Genomic DNA, 20,259 nt, shown 5'->3' with positions numbered 1-20,259 from the left:
ATGACCTGTAGTCGTATCACCACTTGCTCCGGTCTTTACCTACATAACATATCGAAACATATGCCCACAAAGTTGCATTAGTAAATCGCATATCATCGCGCGAGATGAGTATACGCATCCGTTGAAATAGAGTCGCATTATTTTGGCAATAAACTGAAATAAAAACGCATTAAAATATATAATCCAGCACAGCGATTCCCGTATCGTACAGTCACCGTGTCATATTGTTTGCAACGAAAAACTGACAATGAGTGCGCATTCTGTACCGTGGACTTATTATATTATTCTTTCTCGTGAGTTGTGTCGTATTTCCTCCACAGATTTCGCGTCATCGTTAAAAACCCATCACAAATACAAATATAATGGCCAAATGGATGTACCGCCCCCCGCGCAGAACAATAAGTGCGGCGCGGAAAACCCCCTGGTCCCCTACGCCGCGAAAGATGGGTTAGCGGGGGGACTTCTTAGTTCGAATCGCCGCCAATTTCCCCGAGAGAGGCGATTACAGCGCCGATCTGGCTGCATTAATTCAAGGTCATATTTTAACCCTTTAGGCACTTTCTCTCAAATTCGTGGATTTTCTCGCCGAACGCAGAAAAGGAAATCGGGACTTCAAGGTCAAATCCCAGGATCACGGGTGCGCGAAGCGTCGCTCAAGGTCAGTAACAGGGCGGGAAAGGACACGAATTGACGTCAAACGGCGTCCGAGGAATCTAATAGGAGTGTAAGAAGTGTGAACGGAAGAGAATATCGTCTAATTCGGGGCGTAACTCCACTACCTTGGATTCTAAAAATGCGCTTAAGCGCTAATACGGAGATAAATAAGACTATGATTATTTCGACGAGGATTGCCAGAGTGTATCGCTGAACGTGAAGCGATAAAACAATTGTTTTGTTCCATTAATTCGGTGCGCATTGAAATCACCGGCGGCAGCGGGGCCATGCGCGAGGGCGAGGGGAAGGAGGGGTGAAGGGGAAAAGAGAAAGCGCACTCCGCCGGCAGAGGATAGTCTGGATCTTGCGTTTATTTGTCATCCAGTATTTAAATAACCGTACTAGTTAATGCGCAGAATCTTTACCACCATATGATCGAATGTCTAACGAAGACTTGCTCAAAATTTAACGTCATAGAGTACAGTATTAAGCACAAGGATAAAGGCTTTCTGTAACTAACGTATTTGCATCTCTTCTCTGACAGGGTGACTGTGCGATACGGTAATCACTGTGCTGGATTATATATTTTAATGCGTATTTATTTCCGTTTATTGCCAAAATAATGCGACTCTATTTCAATGGATGCTTATACTCATCTCGCGCGATGATGTGCGATTTACTAATGCAACTTTGAGGGCATATGTTTCGATATGTTATGTATGTAAAGACCGGAGCAAGTGGTGATACGACTACAGGTCATTTTGTGTTGCCAATACGGTGATTTTGGCAATGTAAGACCCACCGCTACTTTCGAGAACGGATCAGACACCATCCATAATATGAATTCTTGCCGACACCTGATTTATGAAATGCACTATTGGCGCAGCGGGCTAAGTCATCATCATGGAGGAGGGAGCGGATCGGATCTGACACTGGGCGAATTTTTTTGCAGCTGAGTGTCGTTTATATACTCAATACTTACGCAGGCATGGAAGAATGTTTTCATTTTTCCGTTTTGTTGATTGAGAATTAACATTTCTAGAAAATATACTTCCCGTCATAAATACTTTTTTTCTTCGTTGAGTAAATAGCTTGAAATAAATGCTGCACTACTTCATTTAATCAACAACCTTCTAATTACGATACATAAATATTTGCATCAATACTTTTTAAATAACTGGTTTCATCCGAATTTTAACCACTTGGTGCAATGATATGTAATATTTTTTCAAATTTTGATCCTGTGTTTCAAATGATTTCCCAATTTTGCGTTGAAATGAATATAGTTATACACAAAGACTCAAAAACAACTCATTTCAGGACTTGAATTTTCCAAAAAAACAGGTTTTGCAAGACATGTCTATATTCTTTAAAGTCTCCATCCATTATTATACTGAATATAATCCGGTTCTTTTTTAAATAATACTTACCCCACTCAGTTCTCTTTCTGATGATGATAATGACAAATCTATGGTATTTGCCATTAGGTAGATTTTGAAGGCTTCCTGTGTTTGAATTCTTTCATGTATCCTTCGGATTATCTGCTTCCTGGATGATGTTATGATAATAATTGTACGATATATACCTTCAACATTATATCTGTGAAGGCTTCTTACGCTTGTATCCGTTGATGAAGATACATTCAATGATAATTCCTCAGTCTGGTTCAACTCCTCTTTCCTATTTGATATTTCTCTACCCATCCATAATATGGTATCACTCCAACAGATTGGCACCCAGGCACATTCTCTATTTCCTAAACAGGTACAAAGCACAATGAGCATTTGGTTGGGTAAAAGAAATCATTTGCACTCTGAAGCAGGAACCATACATTTCTGGAGTAGTTTTGTATTATTCTACCTTTTCTGTATGCTCGTTTGATCAAATAATGTAATATGGTATGATATACTAACACGTATGCCTATGCAACGTGGAGGTGAAAAACACATACAAGCATATGTACTTTTCACCTCCATGGTATTGTTAGCAGGAATTTCATTACCTACTTATCCATTAAAGATCAAGCATTAGGGTTAAGATCAAGGGTCAAAAATAGGTACAATGATTAGTATTTCTCATTAGAGAATAATAGGAGAAGATTGGAAGCATCTTTAATACAAGTTTAAGAAAATGCTATGGATTTTAACAACCTTCTTAGTTATTTTAGAGCAGCCTTCAGAAAGACAAGCTGACCAAATTAGTGATGCCACTAATACAACTGGCTAAAAGAGCTCACTACTTTGTCTGCTACTGGAAGATGATTCTTGAATCTATAAAAAAAAACTGAAAAGTTACCTGAGCTTCTTGATTGATCAAATATGCCTTTAAAATCTAGATTTAATTCTCACGTGCAAAATATATTGATGATACCCTTTATTTTGATGCCATCATAACAGAATTTTTGAAGTGACACAAATACAAGGCGTATCAAAAAAGTATCAGACCTGTATTTTTTTTAATGTGAGGGTATAGTGCACTACAAATTTGTTCCAAGAGTTCTGACAACCAACAAAGAATATTATGTTGAAATTCTGAAAAGATTGTGTGATGCCATGAGAAGAAAACGACCACGTCTCTGGTCAAACATTGACCGGCTTCTTCACTACGATAATGCATCAGTGCATTCATAAACCTTTTGCAACAATTTTTGGTGAAACACAAGATTTTACAGCTTCACCAGCCTCCGTACAGTCCAGACATAGGTCCCTGTGACTTAGGAAGTTCCCAAAATTGAAAATGGCGCTCAAAGGAAAGCGGTTTGACGACATAGAGTAATGCAATGCGGGAGCAGAAGGCCATTCTAAAATCTGCATGCGAGGACTGCTTTCGGATGTGAAAGTGCCGCTGGGAGGATGTGGTTCAATCAAATGGGGACTACTTCAAAGGATGCCAAGGCCCAGATGACAAAGATTGACACCAATGCGGAGATAGGTCGGATAGTTTTCGGACACACCCAGTATATTTTAATTGGTGCTTAAATTGAGAAGGCTACATTCTTTAAAGGTGGTGATGGCTTTGTAGCTCTGAAAAGTAAAACCAATATGTATCAACAATTATTATGACATTAATAAACATGAGGAGATGTGTTCTACCTCTTGTTTTTCCAACTCAAATAATGAACAAGTGAAATATAAATAAATAAATACCAGTTTTAATTAATCATGTTACGCTGTCATTTGTAATTATGGTTATACCACCTAAGCCAAAATGCACCCCTAATCTTGAAAGTAATTCATGAATAACCCTTTCCTTTTTTAATTTGGCTGAACTGTACCTACCTTAACTCCTCTTACTCCAAATGAATCACAGGTGTTGCTGTAGGTACTCGTGGTACTAACACTGAAGATGAATCACGAGAAACCAATTCCTATAAAACTATTTTGCGACTTTCACTGGAGGACACACACACACATAAATATATGTATACCTTTATGTTTAATGAATAACCAATTTTGCACAAAAATGAGGAAAATACCATATAACTTTTTATTTATGCAAAAGAATCATCTTAACTCTTAAGGATAAAATAACCACATTGGGTTTTAAAGTTCAACAATAAAGTTTAAAGTAAAAATTTGCCAACAGTAATAAAAGATTTAAAGGTGAAACTGGTTTAAGTTCTCCATTAGAAAATGTTTTAAGAGCACTGAGGCTTTAATTTGTCTGAGTATTATTAAATGCTTTAATATAATGGTCCCAGTATTATCTGTGAAGGTCTCATCATAACTTACTTATACTTATCCACCAATTTCAAGTTTCAATTTAAAATTTATAAGAGTAGGAGACACAACTTTGAAGAGTCATTGATTGCTCTATGCCACTTGGTGCAATGCACACGACTCCATAACTGAAATTGAGGCAAATCCTGACGTAACAGGGAGGTGGCCACCGATGGAGCAGTTCAACAACAGAGCAGCAATTTGAAAGTTTTCATTCATACCTGCAAGCAGTAACTGAGGTTCACTAACTTCGACACCATTAGATGGTCACCATAGCACATTTATTAGCCCTAGTCTTCTGACACTTTTTAATGTGAGTGATCTGATTTAGGAGAAAATGTCTATGTCAATTCTAATGAAGCCTCAATTATTTCACCTGCAATGAGTTCCTTTGAAGCTAAAGGCACAGGGCTGATTCTCAACATATTTCATTGTCATTAGTTACTGATGTAGTCTGGTTACCAAAACAGTCTGATCTCACACATGGGGCATACACTTTTTTCCCATTGTCCACCGTACAGGTCACACAACCATTTGCCAATGCTTTCCTCCTCTTAAGTGGTGATTCGTAGTCATCCATTACACAGAACAAGACCTAAATTAGAGAAAAGACATACATATTTTACCATCATATTATGTTCTCTCAGCTTGAACGTCATATTACATATTCTTTCAAATTATATTTAAGCTTACATAAAAAAAATTAATCTTATTTGGATTAAATTTTCATTTACATGAGATTGAATGCTTAATTTTTAAAAATCATTCACCTTTTAGACTTGAAGCATGGCCCAGAACCAAAAGTTGATTATTTTGTTTACTGAAGTAAATGCATAACAATTTTTTTTATCAAAAAGGCTTTAGAATGTAATTTTTTTATTTCAGTAATCGTGAAATTATTGAACAACGGCATATAAGTAAATGCATTTCAGGCAAAATATTACTTGTATAGTTTAAGAGAAAATTAGTCAATATCATATTCTTCAATACCCTATGTATTAATAAGAATCAGGACACTAAATATGGAACTACTGAGTTACATTAGGGATATCAATTGCCGGCATATTTAATAGAACACTTAATGTGACTGAGCGACTGCAAGCAGTAATGAGTATGAATGTTAATTCTTATCACAACTACTTCTCCCTAAGGCATGTATGTGTACACAAGATGGGAATTTTACATGAAGCAGTGGGCATTCTGCAATCTGGTTATAGCAAGGTTTGAAGAAGTGAAAAGCTAAGCACAGGAAGTTCATGAGAAATATTAACCACACCAGACTGGTATCAATCAAAACGTTGCCCATCTTATCAATGCCTAATGACTAATATGGAATGTTATTGAATAAGAATTGAAACTTTTAAGAATTTTTTTATGAACACGCAGGATTTAGGGCCACAGAATCGAATTCGGATTCAAAACAGTGGCATGAATATATCCAACAATGATTGACACTAATATCCAACACCGCAGATCTATACAAAATTGCTGGAGGTTCAACGAACATTTCATGTAGTGAGGTACTATTGTTTCTATTTGAATATTTGAGGTGAGTACCCTAAGCAAGTACATTACTCCGACTAATATTTACTGCTATCTCCAATTATCTTGATCATATTCTTGACCCACTGATCTCCAATATGGTAGCCTTAATTAAGGTATCCTTACTGTCATTCTGAAGAATTCCATAAGCAAGGACAAAGAATACAAAGGCTAGGGAAGATACGCAAATGGTCGGGAGAGAATCCTCAATATTGAGAGGTTAAGATCATTTTAGGTATTATTTCTTCCCAATTGCACTCATGAAATCTCAAATGCAAAAGGCATTAAAGCAAACGTTAGGATAAATTGGTGGGTAAAAACCACACAAAAAACTTCCATTTCCTTAGCTGGAAAATTCTAATCTCTTAGTAAATCCAAATCTTCTAAAATGACATTAGAAATTAGAAATAGGGCATGCCCTTTCAAGCAGGAATTTCAGTGAATACTTTGGATTAGAGAACAATGGAAGGGGACGAATTATCGAAAATAATGCTGTGTCTTTCATGGGAGGTCCCTCAGCAAAGTTTGAAAGGAAAATAAAATATCTAATAATTGAAATAAGCCCATATCTATGCGAGATACCATAATTTGGTCAATTTATGAATTTATCAGGCACAGGCAATCAGAATGAATGCTCCTCAGGAAGTAGTTTTTATTGCAATTGTGTGACTGAAAGAGTCAGATTGAGAGTGACGAGGGAAGAGAGAAACTTGGCCTCAATGTCAAGTCTTTCATCAATCATCAACATCATGACACTATATTTAATACATCACAATCCCAGTTAGCAATCAATAAACTGACGAGTGAACATCTTTGTAAGGATGCACAGAGACAGAAAGACAACTCCGAAGTTTATCAAAATACTTCTTAAGTATAAGATTTTCATACGTGAACAAAATTTATTTTCTAATTTATTTCATGCAAAAAAATTTGAAAATCAACTTAATTTTGAAATCGATAGCACGAACTCAGATACCTCAATTCACCCTGATGTGGATACTTTTATGCTCTGCTGTTAGTGGGCATTCATAAGTAGTGTCCGGCGTATAAAGTAATAGTAATTTTAACTTTTATTAAAGCCAAAAATATTCCATAAGTAGGAAGGGGGCATGATCTTACATTATTATTGACCCCATATAACAGGAGTTGATTTAAGATTGAATCCCGTTCGACCAGAGGTCCACCTTCTTCAGGTTTATACATTGCCGCCAAGAGAAGCGACTTCTTATCAGCGTAAAAGCTGATCACTGTTTAGCTGTAGACCACATCCCGCCAATTCAGGCACCGCAACCGAAGTGATTGAAGGGGGTGACTGTCCGTTAATTACTCACAAAGATTAGGCACCAAAGGAATCCTGCCGCGCTGCCGAATGCTGCGTCGCTCCAATGATGCATATTGTCGGAGACCCGTGAGATGGCGGTAAGAGCCGCTGCCAGGAAGAAGAAGGCCTGCAGTGCAGCGCGCGGGAACAGCCAGAAACGAGGGAATCTGCACTGCAAGTAATACTGGACCGGAAACCGCGATTGATGGAGAAGATGTGGAGAAAGACAACGAATCGTCGAGTTAAAAATCTTTTCCGCACAAATATATTTATATAAGACATATACGTCGATCAGACCAACTTTGACCAGAGTTCTAAAATGCCCTGGTACATACTTAACATACAGGTACAGGCATACCTGTAGCTTAGACTGAGTTGTAATATTTAAAATACATTCGCATAATATAGACGATTATTTACATCTCCACCCCCTCTCCCGTCCTTGGTAACCGTGCCGAAATGATGTACATCTGACTTAGAGTAAACATAATGGGAATCGAAATTTCGCGGTGGCTGTCGCAACTGCTTCCTACGTCGAGAGCGATAGTTCGACTCTCATGGATTTTCAGATTTATCCCAATCCCTACTGATAGTCCTAGATGTCTGGTTTATGGCGTCTGCAGGGCAGTAAGCTCATTCCCGTGGATTTCTGTCACTCCTTTCAGAAGTCAATCCTGGGACAATCCTGCTGCTCGGAATTACTCCATTCATCTTCAATTCATTGGAAAACCTGTAACACTCATGCTGCCGGCAGCAGCTTCAGCGAGACATTACGGGGAAAATGTCGCACCTCGATAATTTACTACTCCGCAAAACGATGCCCAGTGATCAAGTTCGCCATGTTACCTTTTTGAGTAGAAATCGGGAATAAAGGCGGGTAGTTATGCAAAGTTTGCACTCGCCCCTCTTCATAGCGGATGCATATATTCGTGAGTGGTTCTTCAATATAGTTTCCCTGGTGCCTAAGCTAAACCCAATCGCTTTGCCTCCGTCCCACCCAATAGAACCAGCGTATTTGAGGCATAAATACGTAATTTGATAATGTTAACGATATATTGATGCTCGGCCCGACTTGTGCATGAGCATCGGGCCGAGAAACAATTGATTACCATTACTAATCTAAACCCCGCGGTTATTGCGTGATTATTACTATCGCAGAAAAGATAATTAAAGCGCAACATTAACTTAAAAACTGTCACTGGCAAAAATGGAAGTCCACACATAGCTGGGTTTTAATCACCAAAATTTCGTTTAAAAAAATATTTAAGGTTTGAACGTTAAAAAAATTATAAATGCAAAAAATCATTTATAAAACAATCTCGTCTTAAATGTAAGTTTTCACTACAAATTTGACCCTACCACAAAGACTATTGCACTTACTTGTAATTAGGATTAAATAAATACGAGTACGTATCAGCGGTATAATTGATTATTGGAGGTGTGAGAAAATTGTGCGCCCATAGAAATATGGAACACGGGATCAATGAGCGCGTTTCAGAATTGATATGATTGAAGTGGTTCATAATGAAAGAAGGAGTTTTTGCAGTTTTCCACTAAACAGACAACATACAGATTATTAGGAAAAATTAGTTAGAAAAAATCTCCAAAGAATAATAAGAAATAAATAAATAGAATAAATATTTTCCAGGAAGGAAATTGCCAAAAAATCTCTATAAACCTGATTTCATATCGGAAAAATATTGTACCCTGAAGCTTAAGGCAAGCTTATCTATCATTAGATCGTGATTAACGCGAAAAGCCTTTGGACTGATTTGGGATGGCCCAAAATCAATTCGATCAGGCAATTGGAATGGAAATGGCGTAATATTTCGCGAAGGAAATGGATACGATTCTTCAAGATGAAGACATTTCATCGGGAAAATTCCTCATGTGTGTAAATTTATCCCACATGTAATCTACCGATCCCACCGATGATCGAACTCTGGAAACTACTTTACGTCCTTGAGAACTATTAAAGCATTTCCTTGCATCGTGCATCCTAATACCTTAAACTACGCATTCCCTTCTTCATATTTTCTATTCCCCCTTCATGTCAAGTAAAACGAATAGTCCTTTCTTCCGCCTTCCTGCTTACACAACATTCACCGCTCGTATCGTAGTCTTCATCATCTCACTACCCCTCAATATCTCCTCCATCAACTCCTTATAGCTTCTTAGAAATTCTCCCGACAACTTCCTCTCGTCCCTTGCCATTTCTAACAATTCTTTGTTTGTCTTCCTATCTATCCAGATTTTAATCTTTCCTCATGCCCCACATTGCAAAAACCTCCAACGCTATACGATCATATTCTTGCCTCAAAGACCAGGTTATGGAACCACGCAATTCCTCAGCCCAATTCAAAGTATTTGCTTATCTTTTCCGTGCGTCTTTAAGTGTCATCCGGTCATCAACCCGCTCGGATGAAAATACGACTGTTAACGCAGTCAACTGTTTAAATAATTTCCTTAAGAGCATGGGATAAACAAGTCCTTCATCGCATGGGGAGGTAATTCATAAATGAAAAATAAACCGTCAGCCAATTTATTGCCAAATGTATATTTGAAGGAGAATTAAAGGGCGAAAAGCGTGAGTGGCGAGGGCGTATAGAGGAAATATTCTTTGGGTAAATATAGCTGCAGGGTTGGTTTGCTTGGGAGTGTTTATTACTTATTACTGAGGCTGCATATTTTTATCTGCCAACTGCCAATTTATTTTGCATTAATTACGATTTGAAAAATAGGACAGAAAGAAGGAAATAGTTACTTCGGAACAGAATATCTAATAGTTTATTACCCCGAAACTCACATCAGTGATTTTTCATGAGAACAAAACGTTTGATTAGTATCAAAAATCGTTTAAATACTAATTCGTTGCACTTCCCCCAGAATTGTAGATCCGAAACTGGTAATTGATATCTAACGTAGCCGGGAGCCAAGAAGAAGAGAATGTCTAGCTCAGAGAGGGACATCGCGGCATCCTAGCAAGGAACATTGTAACCTAGCTTCGATCGTCGATCCCAGAATATTTTTTACAAACATTTCATCTGGAAATTCGGTACGGGGGTTAATACTATAATCATACCCCTTCGCTCCTTTCTAAGCAGCCGTGGTTGAGGTAGGGCCCTACTGAATTAAAGCCAGTGTTTCGCAATGATGCCAGATAGAGATCGCGGAGCGCCAAATCATTTGTTGTCGCAGGGAGCCACAACCGTTTGAGAAAAGAAAAAATCTTTTTTTTACGGCCTACCACCTCAGCATATAGGGGCCTGGAATACCATTAACCAGGTAATCTCCTTTCTGCCCCGGGACCTCCTGGAGTGCGGGTCAGTGGAGAATTGCCTCGACCTTTACTACGACCTTCTTCATAGAGACGACTTTCTCACGACCTTGATCCCGCACGTAGCATCTCTTAAAAAATACATCCCCTCTGGATGAATGAGGAGGACGCCACCACTCTACCCACAACAAGGAGGCAGTTTGGAGATAAAGCAAATCTCACCTCAAACCTAAAACTCTTGTTAGGCGATCTAGAAACCCGAAGCAACCTATTAATCTCTTCCATCATGACTACGCTAACCGCGTAAAGGGAATCACAAAAGATTTAAAGGTTAAATCAAAAATATTTCCGAAATGCATTAGCAGAAGAAAAAAGTCCTCCGAAACACCCATAACCCTACGACCGAGATAGACCGGTTGCTCTCAACGATGTTTTTCGCATCTAATTTCTCCCGCTGCTCCCGTCAGATTCCTGTCACTTCCCCTATGCCCTCTTTTTATCTCCCATCTTAACTTCCAACCATGAAATCTTGAGCCTACTCTCCTCCTTATCTCCTAATAACGGCTACAGGCCCCGGAGACATCGGATCGCCATTACTTAGACGCACCCCTAACGCCCTTCACGCGAAGGAATTCCTCTGCTGGTTCATTTTCTCATTCAATGTAAACTGGCAAATCTCACGCCTACATTGAAATTTGGATCTCGGAATGCTATCGATACCTACCGACCCGTTTCGATTTTCCTTGTTCCTTCTCCTCTCCTCCAAAGAATTGTCCGTAAACGTCTTCTTTCATTTACCCTCCCCTATCTGCCACCCAATCAGGAGGGTTTTCTTCTTGGTAGCTAATGTCCTGAGAATCTCATATCTCCCTCATTTATAATCACACTACCGAAGCCTTCAGGAATTCATCACATCCCAATGTCGATTTCTCCAAATCTTCCGACACTGTAGACATATGACCTTTCGTCCTACAACCTTACATACTTACACTTCTTCTTATCGCTATCTTTCTTTCCAACAGACATCTGAAAGAAGTACCTGAAAGTGTTAACCTCCCTCTCTAAGTGTAAGTCCTTCTGGTGTCCTCCTGGGTAGTGTTCTCGGCCATTGCATTTGCGTTCTTTACACTGAAGACTAAGTTTGCTCTGTAATTACACACACCGTAAAGTCCTTCTCTACATATGCTAACGATATCAAAATGTTCAGAATATAATGCCTTTACATTTACTTTACGCTCATATGGTGTAAATTTTTCACACCCCTCCGGTCTACCGATTTAGAGAGTTTTACCTGACAATCAGCAGGCAATTTTAGATTCCACACTCACCTTTACCCAGCAATAATTAGAATTCCCTCTAAAGGGAATTATTGTGAAAATACCTGATGTATCTCGTAGGCCCATGTACACATTTTCCGAAATCCTCAATCCCTTGGGCTTCAGGCCAACTTTTTCCGTTTGTATTATCAATACAACGAATTACTGTTCCCCCATAGGTCTACGGCCTATGCCTCACCAACCTACAAAACTTAAATAAGGGAGAGATTTTTCTTATCCATATTGTGACATCGTTTTCACTCTTACTAACAGCGATTAACTCTCTTAACTTGGAATTTTCATTTTGAAACGGTATCGTACAAATATCACATGAAATATTTCCGTGGAATCATGACCACAACAGATTTTATGAACTCCCCAATTCATCTCGTCGCATTCCCTCTCGCGAATAACCCTAAATATTGTATCGTTCCATTTGCTCAATTGCCGCCCTTCCGTGCCCCGGAGATCTCATAGCTACTGTTTGTCTCACACCTTCAATTACATCATCTGCATTTCTTCTGGAACATATGTTTAATCATTCATTTCACCATTCAAATTCTCGATGAACAGATTAACCCTTCAAATCAGTGCAACCTACCTTAGGATGAACGATGAATGAACAGTGAATTATCAACCCTAGATTCTTATTATTACCTCGTTCAATGAGAAATGATTTCTGTTTAAGGCTTTAGTTCCATATTTCAGGTTTTGTGCATTCGTTCCGATTTTAAAAAATTTATTTAAAAAGCATTTATTTATTCATTGTACATTACTTTAATTGAAACTCTAACGTAACGACCACTATGACTGTTTTTAGATTATTTATTATAGCAATAAATACAACTCGGAAATGTTCAAGGTTTAGACCTCTCGTATATCTGCCCTGCTCTTTCTTCCTCCTAATTTCCCTCAGCCCTCCTTCACTACTCATTTCAACTCCCTCATGTAACTCAACGTCTTTTATTTGTTGTTAATTTGTATTGCTAACTTTTGTATTAATGCGTACAGTTTTTATCGATGTCATTTGTTATTTCTCTGTTATCTGTACAATGCAATTGGCGTGATGCTGTTTTTGGACTAAATAAATAAATCCATTCGGTGTCACAAAGATAAGATATTCATTAATTCATATGCTCAAGTAGTAGGAGATATTTTTGGTATCATACATTCTCTTTTGGCTTTTTTCTCCTAATGTCTTCATCATATAGAAATTTTGCGCTTAGGCCATGTTAACATTACACCTTGACAAGTTAAGATCAATCTTTCTATTAAAGACCTGGCATCCCATCTCAACCCTTCAGGTCACTTCGGCAAGTTAACCAATCACACTGACAAAACCGACCATTAAACTACAGCGTAAGATTCTGGAGAAAATTAACATAAAAAAATTTAAAAAAGCTGATTACCCTTGGCACTCAAGATCTCTCTCTCAATAAACCGTACACAACGAAGGTTGCACGCGTCTTGTTTTTCCTCGGATACCGGCTTCCTCTCTCCCCCCCCCCGCACCCCTCCTATTCGCCCCTGAGAGCAAGGCAAATAGAGGAAACGAAGGAAGCATTAGGGCTAAAGATGTGTGAAGGCTGGGAGGAGGCAGTCTTAACATCCCCCTCCGTCCCCAACCCTCGTTGTAAGAGGAGAAGGAACTTACCGACAGGTATGCCATTGAGTAGAACGCCAGCGCGCTGTGGGCAGACGGGAACGAGAGTCTGGAAAGCAAAACAAAAACACGCGCTCAGTCTCAGAAATGAGAAATGCCTTCTCATTTGGACGGGGTAGCGGTGTGGCCACTGAGAACCAAGATTGTAAGCATGGATATGCTAATTTGAATGCCTTAACGACACCAAGAACAAGACATCTTCAGCTTTTAATCAAGGCAAAAAAAAGAATTGTTGGCCGCTGTTTATAATTACCCATAACCAACAGAGAAACCAAGAAAAGGCAAAGAAAATTGTCCTTTCACGATGAGAAAGGCAATACAATTTTAAGAAGGAGTAAAGTACTTTCACAAACAAAACAAACGAAACAAGACATTGGATAATGAATGATTTATAGGTATATATCATAAATTCACATGCAATTAAGATTATGAATTGAGACCCTTAATTTAAGAAAAAACTATGGATATACTATAACCAGACGTGATATTAAATCTTGAGTTTTCAATTTAAAGAAATCATGTACTACCTCGCCAAATAGGACTTCTTAACCTTATTTAATAATATAATAATTTCTTTCTACGTCACGTCAATACAGTTTCTTTGGTGCAGTATATAATACTGTTGAATATCCATTATCAACATAGAAAATGTTAGTGCAGGTAGTTACAACTTGAAGTAGAGTGCTGGACTACTCATCAGATGATCCGGGTTCTATATCCAGGTGACGCAGGCGAGCACCTCAGCTTCACCCAGTCTGTGTGATTTTTGGGGAACAGATCTTTCTTCTGGAAAATCACAAGCTGCACCGGGAAAGAAACTACTTTCCCCCCTCACCCTGATTTGTGAATTTCACACTCCGTTGGGCTTAGTATTGGGTGAACTTTACCCTCGGCTATCACCATGAGTGAACCTCAGGAAAGGAGTTCACGTAAGGTGGTGAGTGTAAAGTTCATCTATCGTATAGTAATACTAAGCCCTACGGCGTGTGAAATTCCCACATCAGGGTAGGGGGAGAGTAATTCCTTTCCCTGTGATTTTCCAGGAAGTTCTGGTCCCCAAAAGAATCACACAACTTGAGTGTAGCTGAGGTTGACCACGATCGAAAACGGGATCAGTGGTCAGTGGTTCAATGCTATGTCCACTTGACTTCCACGCCCACAGTCAAAAATTCACAGACAGAATTGGCAGGACCTCAACATGAGTGTTCATTCCTTCCTCCAGGTAGCGGGTTATCTTCGCCTTTGACCTGGGTAAATTTCCGCACCACCTTTTCATTCCCACTTGGGCTTGCAACCCTGAGTCCACTCCCGTTGTTTCAACCCGAAGTCATGAGTGGAATTTCATTTCTCTTCTGCACTCCTACAAAGTCCATAACTCACAAATGTACACTAATAGTGCGGAAAATCAAACTATAACTAGGGCTCCGTATCAAAAGGACGAGGGTACATGCAAAACATGTTTTTTGCAAGAAATATCATTGACACATACATTTTGCTATTTTTTCCATGATAGCCAACATACCTCTCTAAGTAAAAATCTACATGTCATTTAAATTTTCGATTTGATGATTTTTAACAAAAATATTTTGTTCATACTGAAGTGAAGTTAAACTATAGCTCCTGAACAATGCATATTTGGCGGATTCACCTTCTTGGTGCAAAGGCCTTGCTATTTTTTGGTATTCTACTGGTTATAGACACAACCTATACAATTTCTCCTAACCTAAAACGCAACTTGAAATCGGGCACTACAGTAAGTCCCTATTCAATTACACATACTTCTTTCCTCCCTTCATTCCATTCAGCACGCCTATCCCATTCCTTCCCCTTCCTCGTTTGCCAAAAGTTTTCCCATCTATCACTATCTTCAACATCCTATTACCAATCAATATGATCTGAATCCATTTCTCCTATCTCCTAATGATTTTTCTCAACAATACTCTCTCCTCCCCTAGCATGCCTCGAACTTCCTCGTTGTATTTACAAAATATTACATGGGGGTTATGCAAAGATGACAGTAATTTATGTGCATTTATGCAATTTACCATTCACAGCTCCGATGTCAATGATACCTTGTGCGAGACAACGGTGATGAGATTTGAAGAGTTCTCCATTTTCAAGCGAGAGCCATGGGCATAAATAATTAAGTGTGATCCTAGTATAGGTTAATAAGTCATATATCCTGAAAAAAATTATTTAAATTTACAGTGCACATATCACATGAACGTAACATGATTTCCAGTCTACTTTCTATGGCAAGTATAAGTCATGTACAAGTACGTACTGTATGCTGGGGTCCGTGCCCCGTAATTGAAACCGCTAATTCAAGGATGTGATCGAATCATAGCAGAAGTGACATTCGCAACCGCCACGGCGATCCATAAGGGCATAGAAGATGTGGCGGGCATCGGGTGAGCCAGAGTCAGTCAGAGCTGCTGCCCGCGGCAGGATACTCAAAGATTCTCAGGCAGACGTTCTCCGTCTTTACGTCCGGAATTGGAGCCTTGAGCACTGTTCCAGCCGAGTCACTGCGCTCAACTGACGACCGTCACCACATAATGAGGTGCAAAGTGATAGAAATCATCGCAGTGTTGTAAATTGAGAATAATGACACTCATTGAAGTAAATTCGATCTCTGAGATCAAATGTAACGACTTTATGTGCCCTTCAAATTTACTTTTTTCGGTACCCCATCGCACAATAACTAATACGAGAATTATTTATAGTGTTGGGGAGAGCATTTATGCCCCAACTTAATTTTTTAAATTTTAATGTTAAATTATCATTGTAATGCTAAAGTGAACATTGTCTTTAGCATGGATTCCGACTCTTTGCACGCCAATGCTTTCAAGTAGGCAGGATTGCATTTCGACCATTTTCTGCTCGCCAATTTGAATGTTTTACTATGCTATATTAATTAAAGTTGGGAAAATAACGGAAAATAATGCCGATTGTGTCAAAAATCAGCCATTATAATTTATACGGGATTAATTCAATCACGAACAACGGGAATCACGAACGTCTGGGATTAAAAATATTAAAATGAATACGGAAAGCCACAGCTTAAAAACGTCACAGCAAAATCTTGGATTGCAGTGTTCTTCATTCTGTACCAATGAAAGTATCTCTAACACATTTATGCGGAGCCAGGTTGCAGACCAATGGTCTCCTGAACCTTCCACGAAATTCCCACTCGGAAATCTGATGTGAATTTTTTTTTAAATTTACATTGCTGCTCATATTTTAGGAGATTTGTTGAATTGCTTGAAGGCTAAATAGGTACTCTTGAAATAGATGAAATCAAAAAGAATCGCAAGTATCGCAATGATTTTCTTTGCACCTGATAGATTACACGCGCAGAGAGAAGAGGTGTTGAGAAACAGTTGTACGATGGACATTATATTTCTCATGTCCGATTACAATTTTTAAAATGCGCAACCATTGACAAAGCGTGTAATATCCAACTTCGCAAAGATATTATCATCTAATTTTGCGAAATATCACGCAGATTCTGCGAAAAGGAATGGAGGCACGTAATGACGTACCCCGTCAATTTAAAGCCAGGGTTAAGTGGCATGACTTCTAATTCTAATGGTATTTGCAAAAGACAAATACACTACAGATCCGGATTGACGGCATTCCACGAACAGATTTCAAGTGCATAACTGCATTATAATTACTGTCGGTTACACAATACTCAACAGGTGAGTGTTTTTTTTAATTGACAACCATTTGCTCCAGCTGGATCTCGAAAACAAAGTGGTTTCCACGAGTACACCGCCCTTTCCGCCATCCACTCCATTGTCGACTTCCAATGGCTCTCCGGCGGCCATCGCTCACGAAGCCACTTGACCTTCGTAACTTCTCCCAATGGCTAACACACGCCGGAGCTGCGATAAAGTGGGTGCTTCAACCACCTCAATGGAATTCCGAATCGATCCATATACATACTATGCTGCACCAGTTATTTGCAAGCTGAAATAAGTTTCATACTGACGACACAAAAATATACATAACAACAACCTCGAAACGGCCACAAAAATTACAAGTAATAAAACGTAATAAATGAAACGGGACATGGACATTGATATAATGAAAAGATAATGAGTGTATTCTATTATTGGTTCCCCTAAAGAAATGGATAAACAGCAGAGCGACAGGCTCAAGCCAACAGCTGAGCTCTAGTCAGCGCATGAGAATTGTCCGAAAGGTCCGCTTTTACAGTAAAGTAATGCAAAAATAATGGGAAAAATATCAATGAAATCGCTTTTACAGTCTGGCCACATGGTACGTGGTAGAGAGTGGCCCCTACCCCAACATGACTTCAAATATCCTCAATATCAGTCCTAAAATATACAAGTACATATATATATATATATATATATATATATATATATATATATATATATATATATACATATATTTATATATATATACAATTATATACAGGTATACATATATATACACACATGTACAGCGTATATTACGCCGGCGATGCCCCAATTATACGTGGCACTTAAGGTTCCCACGTATTAAGGAGGTGAGAATATAGAACTCCTCTAGAGGTAATCAAATTATCCAACTTGCGCTTATGTGTTCTTTTGGTCCTTTAATAGACATCGTGTTATATTTATCCGTGTGTTAGTTTTACTCGAAAAGATCTCCCGTGGCGGAAACTGTCGCGAAGTAATTGTTTTGCAACGCGTTCCGAACTAATGCGGGGTGTTTTAAATGAGCGACCCCGGGGAGATATAAAATTAGGAAAATGAAAATATTCAAGAATGTGTTCTCAAATTCCCGTTCCTCCCAAAATCCGATCACCTGCTTTGAGCATCATACTTAGGGTATAATTTTCAATCTGTGAGATGCCTCAAGTCTCCGTACTTGAGTTTGATTAATAAAAGTAATGATTATTACGTTTATTAATCAAACTAAAATAGAACTTTTGGACAAATTTCCGGATGATTCGGATTTCTAAGCAAGTGGAAGTGAGGAAGCCGGGTAACAGAAATTGGATTCGCCAAAAAGGCCCTCACACACACCAACTTGGAAAAAAATTAATTGATGGCCCATGATGGAAACAGGTAAAATTAGGTATGTTAGTTAATATGGGTCGATAGCATAAATTTGCTAACAGGGGAGCTTGAAACGAAACCCTTTGCTAGCTTATGAACCCCTCCCCCTCTCAGTCTATTTGCTGAACAAATTTAAAGAAGATAACGAGGACATAAACGAGCGTGAGGAAGGTGAGCGCATAATTTTGCTTCCATTGCTACGGAGTTTTCGAGAATTTCCAGGAAGAATGCACTCCCTCGGTTATGATTCCATTTTTTTCTCAAGAGGCTGGAACGAGTGGGTGGCGTGCCAGGGGGGAGGGTAATGTTCTCGGACAGGCTGCACTGCGCCCGGGGGTATGATAATGCTCGGTTTGTGCAGGGGCTTGACTACGTCCTTGATTCAAATATTTCTCAGAATCACATCTTGGGGCAGGGAGACGTAATTGCAAAATTATATCCAATCGACGGAGTGAAACGCTCACCTCGGGGCTAATGGCTATTTGGTAACGGTTGGCGATCAAATTGCCACAGAAATGTTTGCTTATGCAAATAGAAAATCACCCAATATGCATACATTCTGAATTACCACGCTTCAATCTTTTTACAACGACTGAGCCTGAAAAAATATGAAGGGTGAAAAACGTTGATAAAAAACACCAGGGTAATAACTCACTTTGAATGTTTCTAAATACATGTTCGCATTTTCACATTTCTTTCCAACAAGCTAGCCTCGAGGTTGTGAGCTGACGGTGAAGAAATTCTTTCTCTTTACCCGCTGATATCGCAAACATGACAAGCGCTTGCGAAACAAGGTATTTTTTTATGAACTTCAAAACTTTTGTCACCTAAAAGCTGAAGAGATCGCCGCTGTACAAATAAAACGGGCGTGAACGATGCTCGATGAGAAAGGACGCAAAATAATGGCTCTCTCACTCCATTGATGTATTTTTTTTATTCTGGCGGAAGTAGTCCCCGATACACCTCCCGCTGCCCAATTTTAAAACTTATTAAACAATGGGCATCCTTAAGAGAAAAAGTCTTCTACGTCATGTATACGTGAGAGGGCAGAGAGCACGGTAAGCAAAGGAGGCTTTCTCCAAGAAAAACACCAACTCGCAGAGAGAGGCACAAGGTCCAAAAAGGCAGAAAATGCTTCATCAGGCACATATAAGGAGTTAGAAGATTGGACGATGGAGGGGGAAAAGATGTCTGTAAGCAATGGAAAAATTGTGCTAGCGGAGAATGATGAAGATCAAAAGGAAGGATTGGATATGTACGTGCGTATATTATGCTTCTCTGAAGTAATGTGAAAATAAATGGAGGAAAGAAGAATATGGAAACAAAGAAAGGATAAATTGCAACTGGATTAGACATTCGACCCAAAAATGATAAGTAAGTTGTGAATTTTTACTTTTTTCCGAGGAGTTAGCCGCGGGTTATCCTGGAGTGTAGGCAATCCACAATATCTCCCCTTCGACGCAAACTTAACCAGGTCTGGCTGGCCTCACCGTTAATTTTGTATTTCCACTTTTTTTAATTTCATACGAAATGGGATTTTACCGAAGCAAGTTCCATTGACTTATTTATAATTTAATTTTTGCCAACCAGAAATTCTAAATACTCCACTGCAATACCCAAAATTTGAAGCATCGTTAGTTTTAGGACAATAGGATTGCGAAAATATTATTTAAAAAGATAATTAATTTTTCA

The 20,259-nt window shown here is 38.9% G+C and overlaps 1 protein-coding gene across 1 annotated transcript in view; it reads right to left on the bottom strand.

The window, feature by feature from the left end:
- Window positions 1-4,126: 4,126 nt before the first annotated feature.
- LOC139686432 (phospholipid phosphatase 1-like) overlaps window positions 4,127-20,259 on the bottom strand; it is a 213,080-nt gene continuing 196,947 nt past the window's right edge. Inside the window, exons 4-6 of the mRNA XM_071583622.1 lie at window positions 13,484-13,541; window positions 7,247-7,420; window positions 4,127-4,968 (exon numbers count right to left, since the gene is read on the bottom strand). Coding sequence (XP_071439723.1) covers window positions 4,792-4,968; window positions 7,247-7,420; window positions 13,484-13,541 — 409 coding nt within the window. The 3' untranslated portion in view covers window positions 4,127-4,791. The remainder of the gene's footprint in view (window positions 4,969-7,246; window positions 7,421-13,483; window positions 13,542-20,259) is intronic.

The sequence above is a fragment of the Hetaerina americana genome, unplaced genomic scaffold, assembly GCF_022747635.1.
Source record: "Hetaerina americana unplaced genomic scaffold, ioHetAmer1.1.p SCAF_14, whole genome shotgun sequence".
NCBI classification, from domain to species: Eukaryota; Metazoa; Arthropoda; class Insecta; order Odonata; family Calopterygidae; genus Hetaerina; species Hetaerina americana.
Note: the sequence above shows the minus strand (reverse complement) of the source record. Positions and strands in the feature narration are given on the sequence as shown.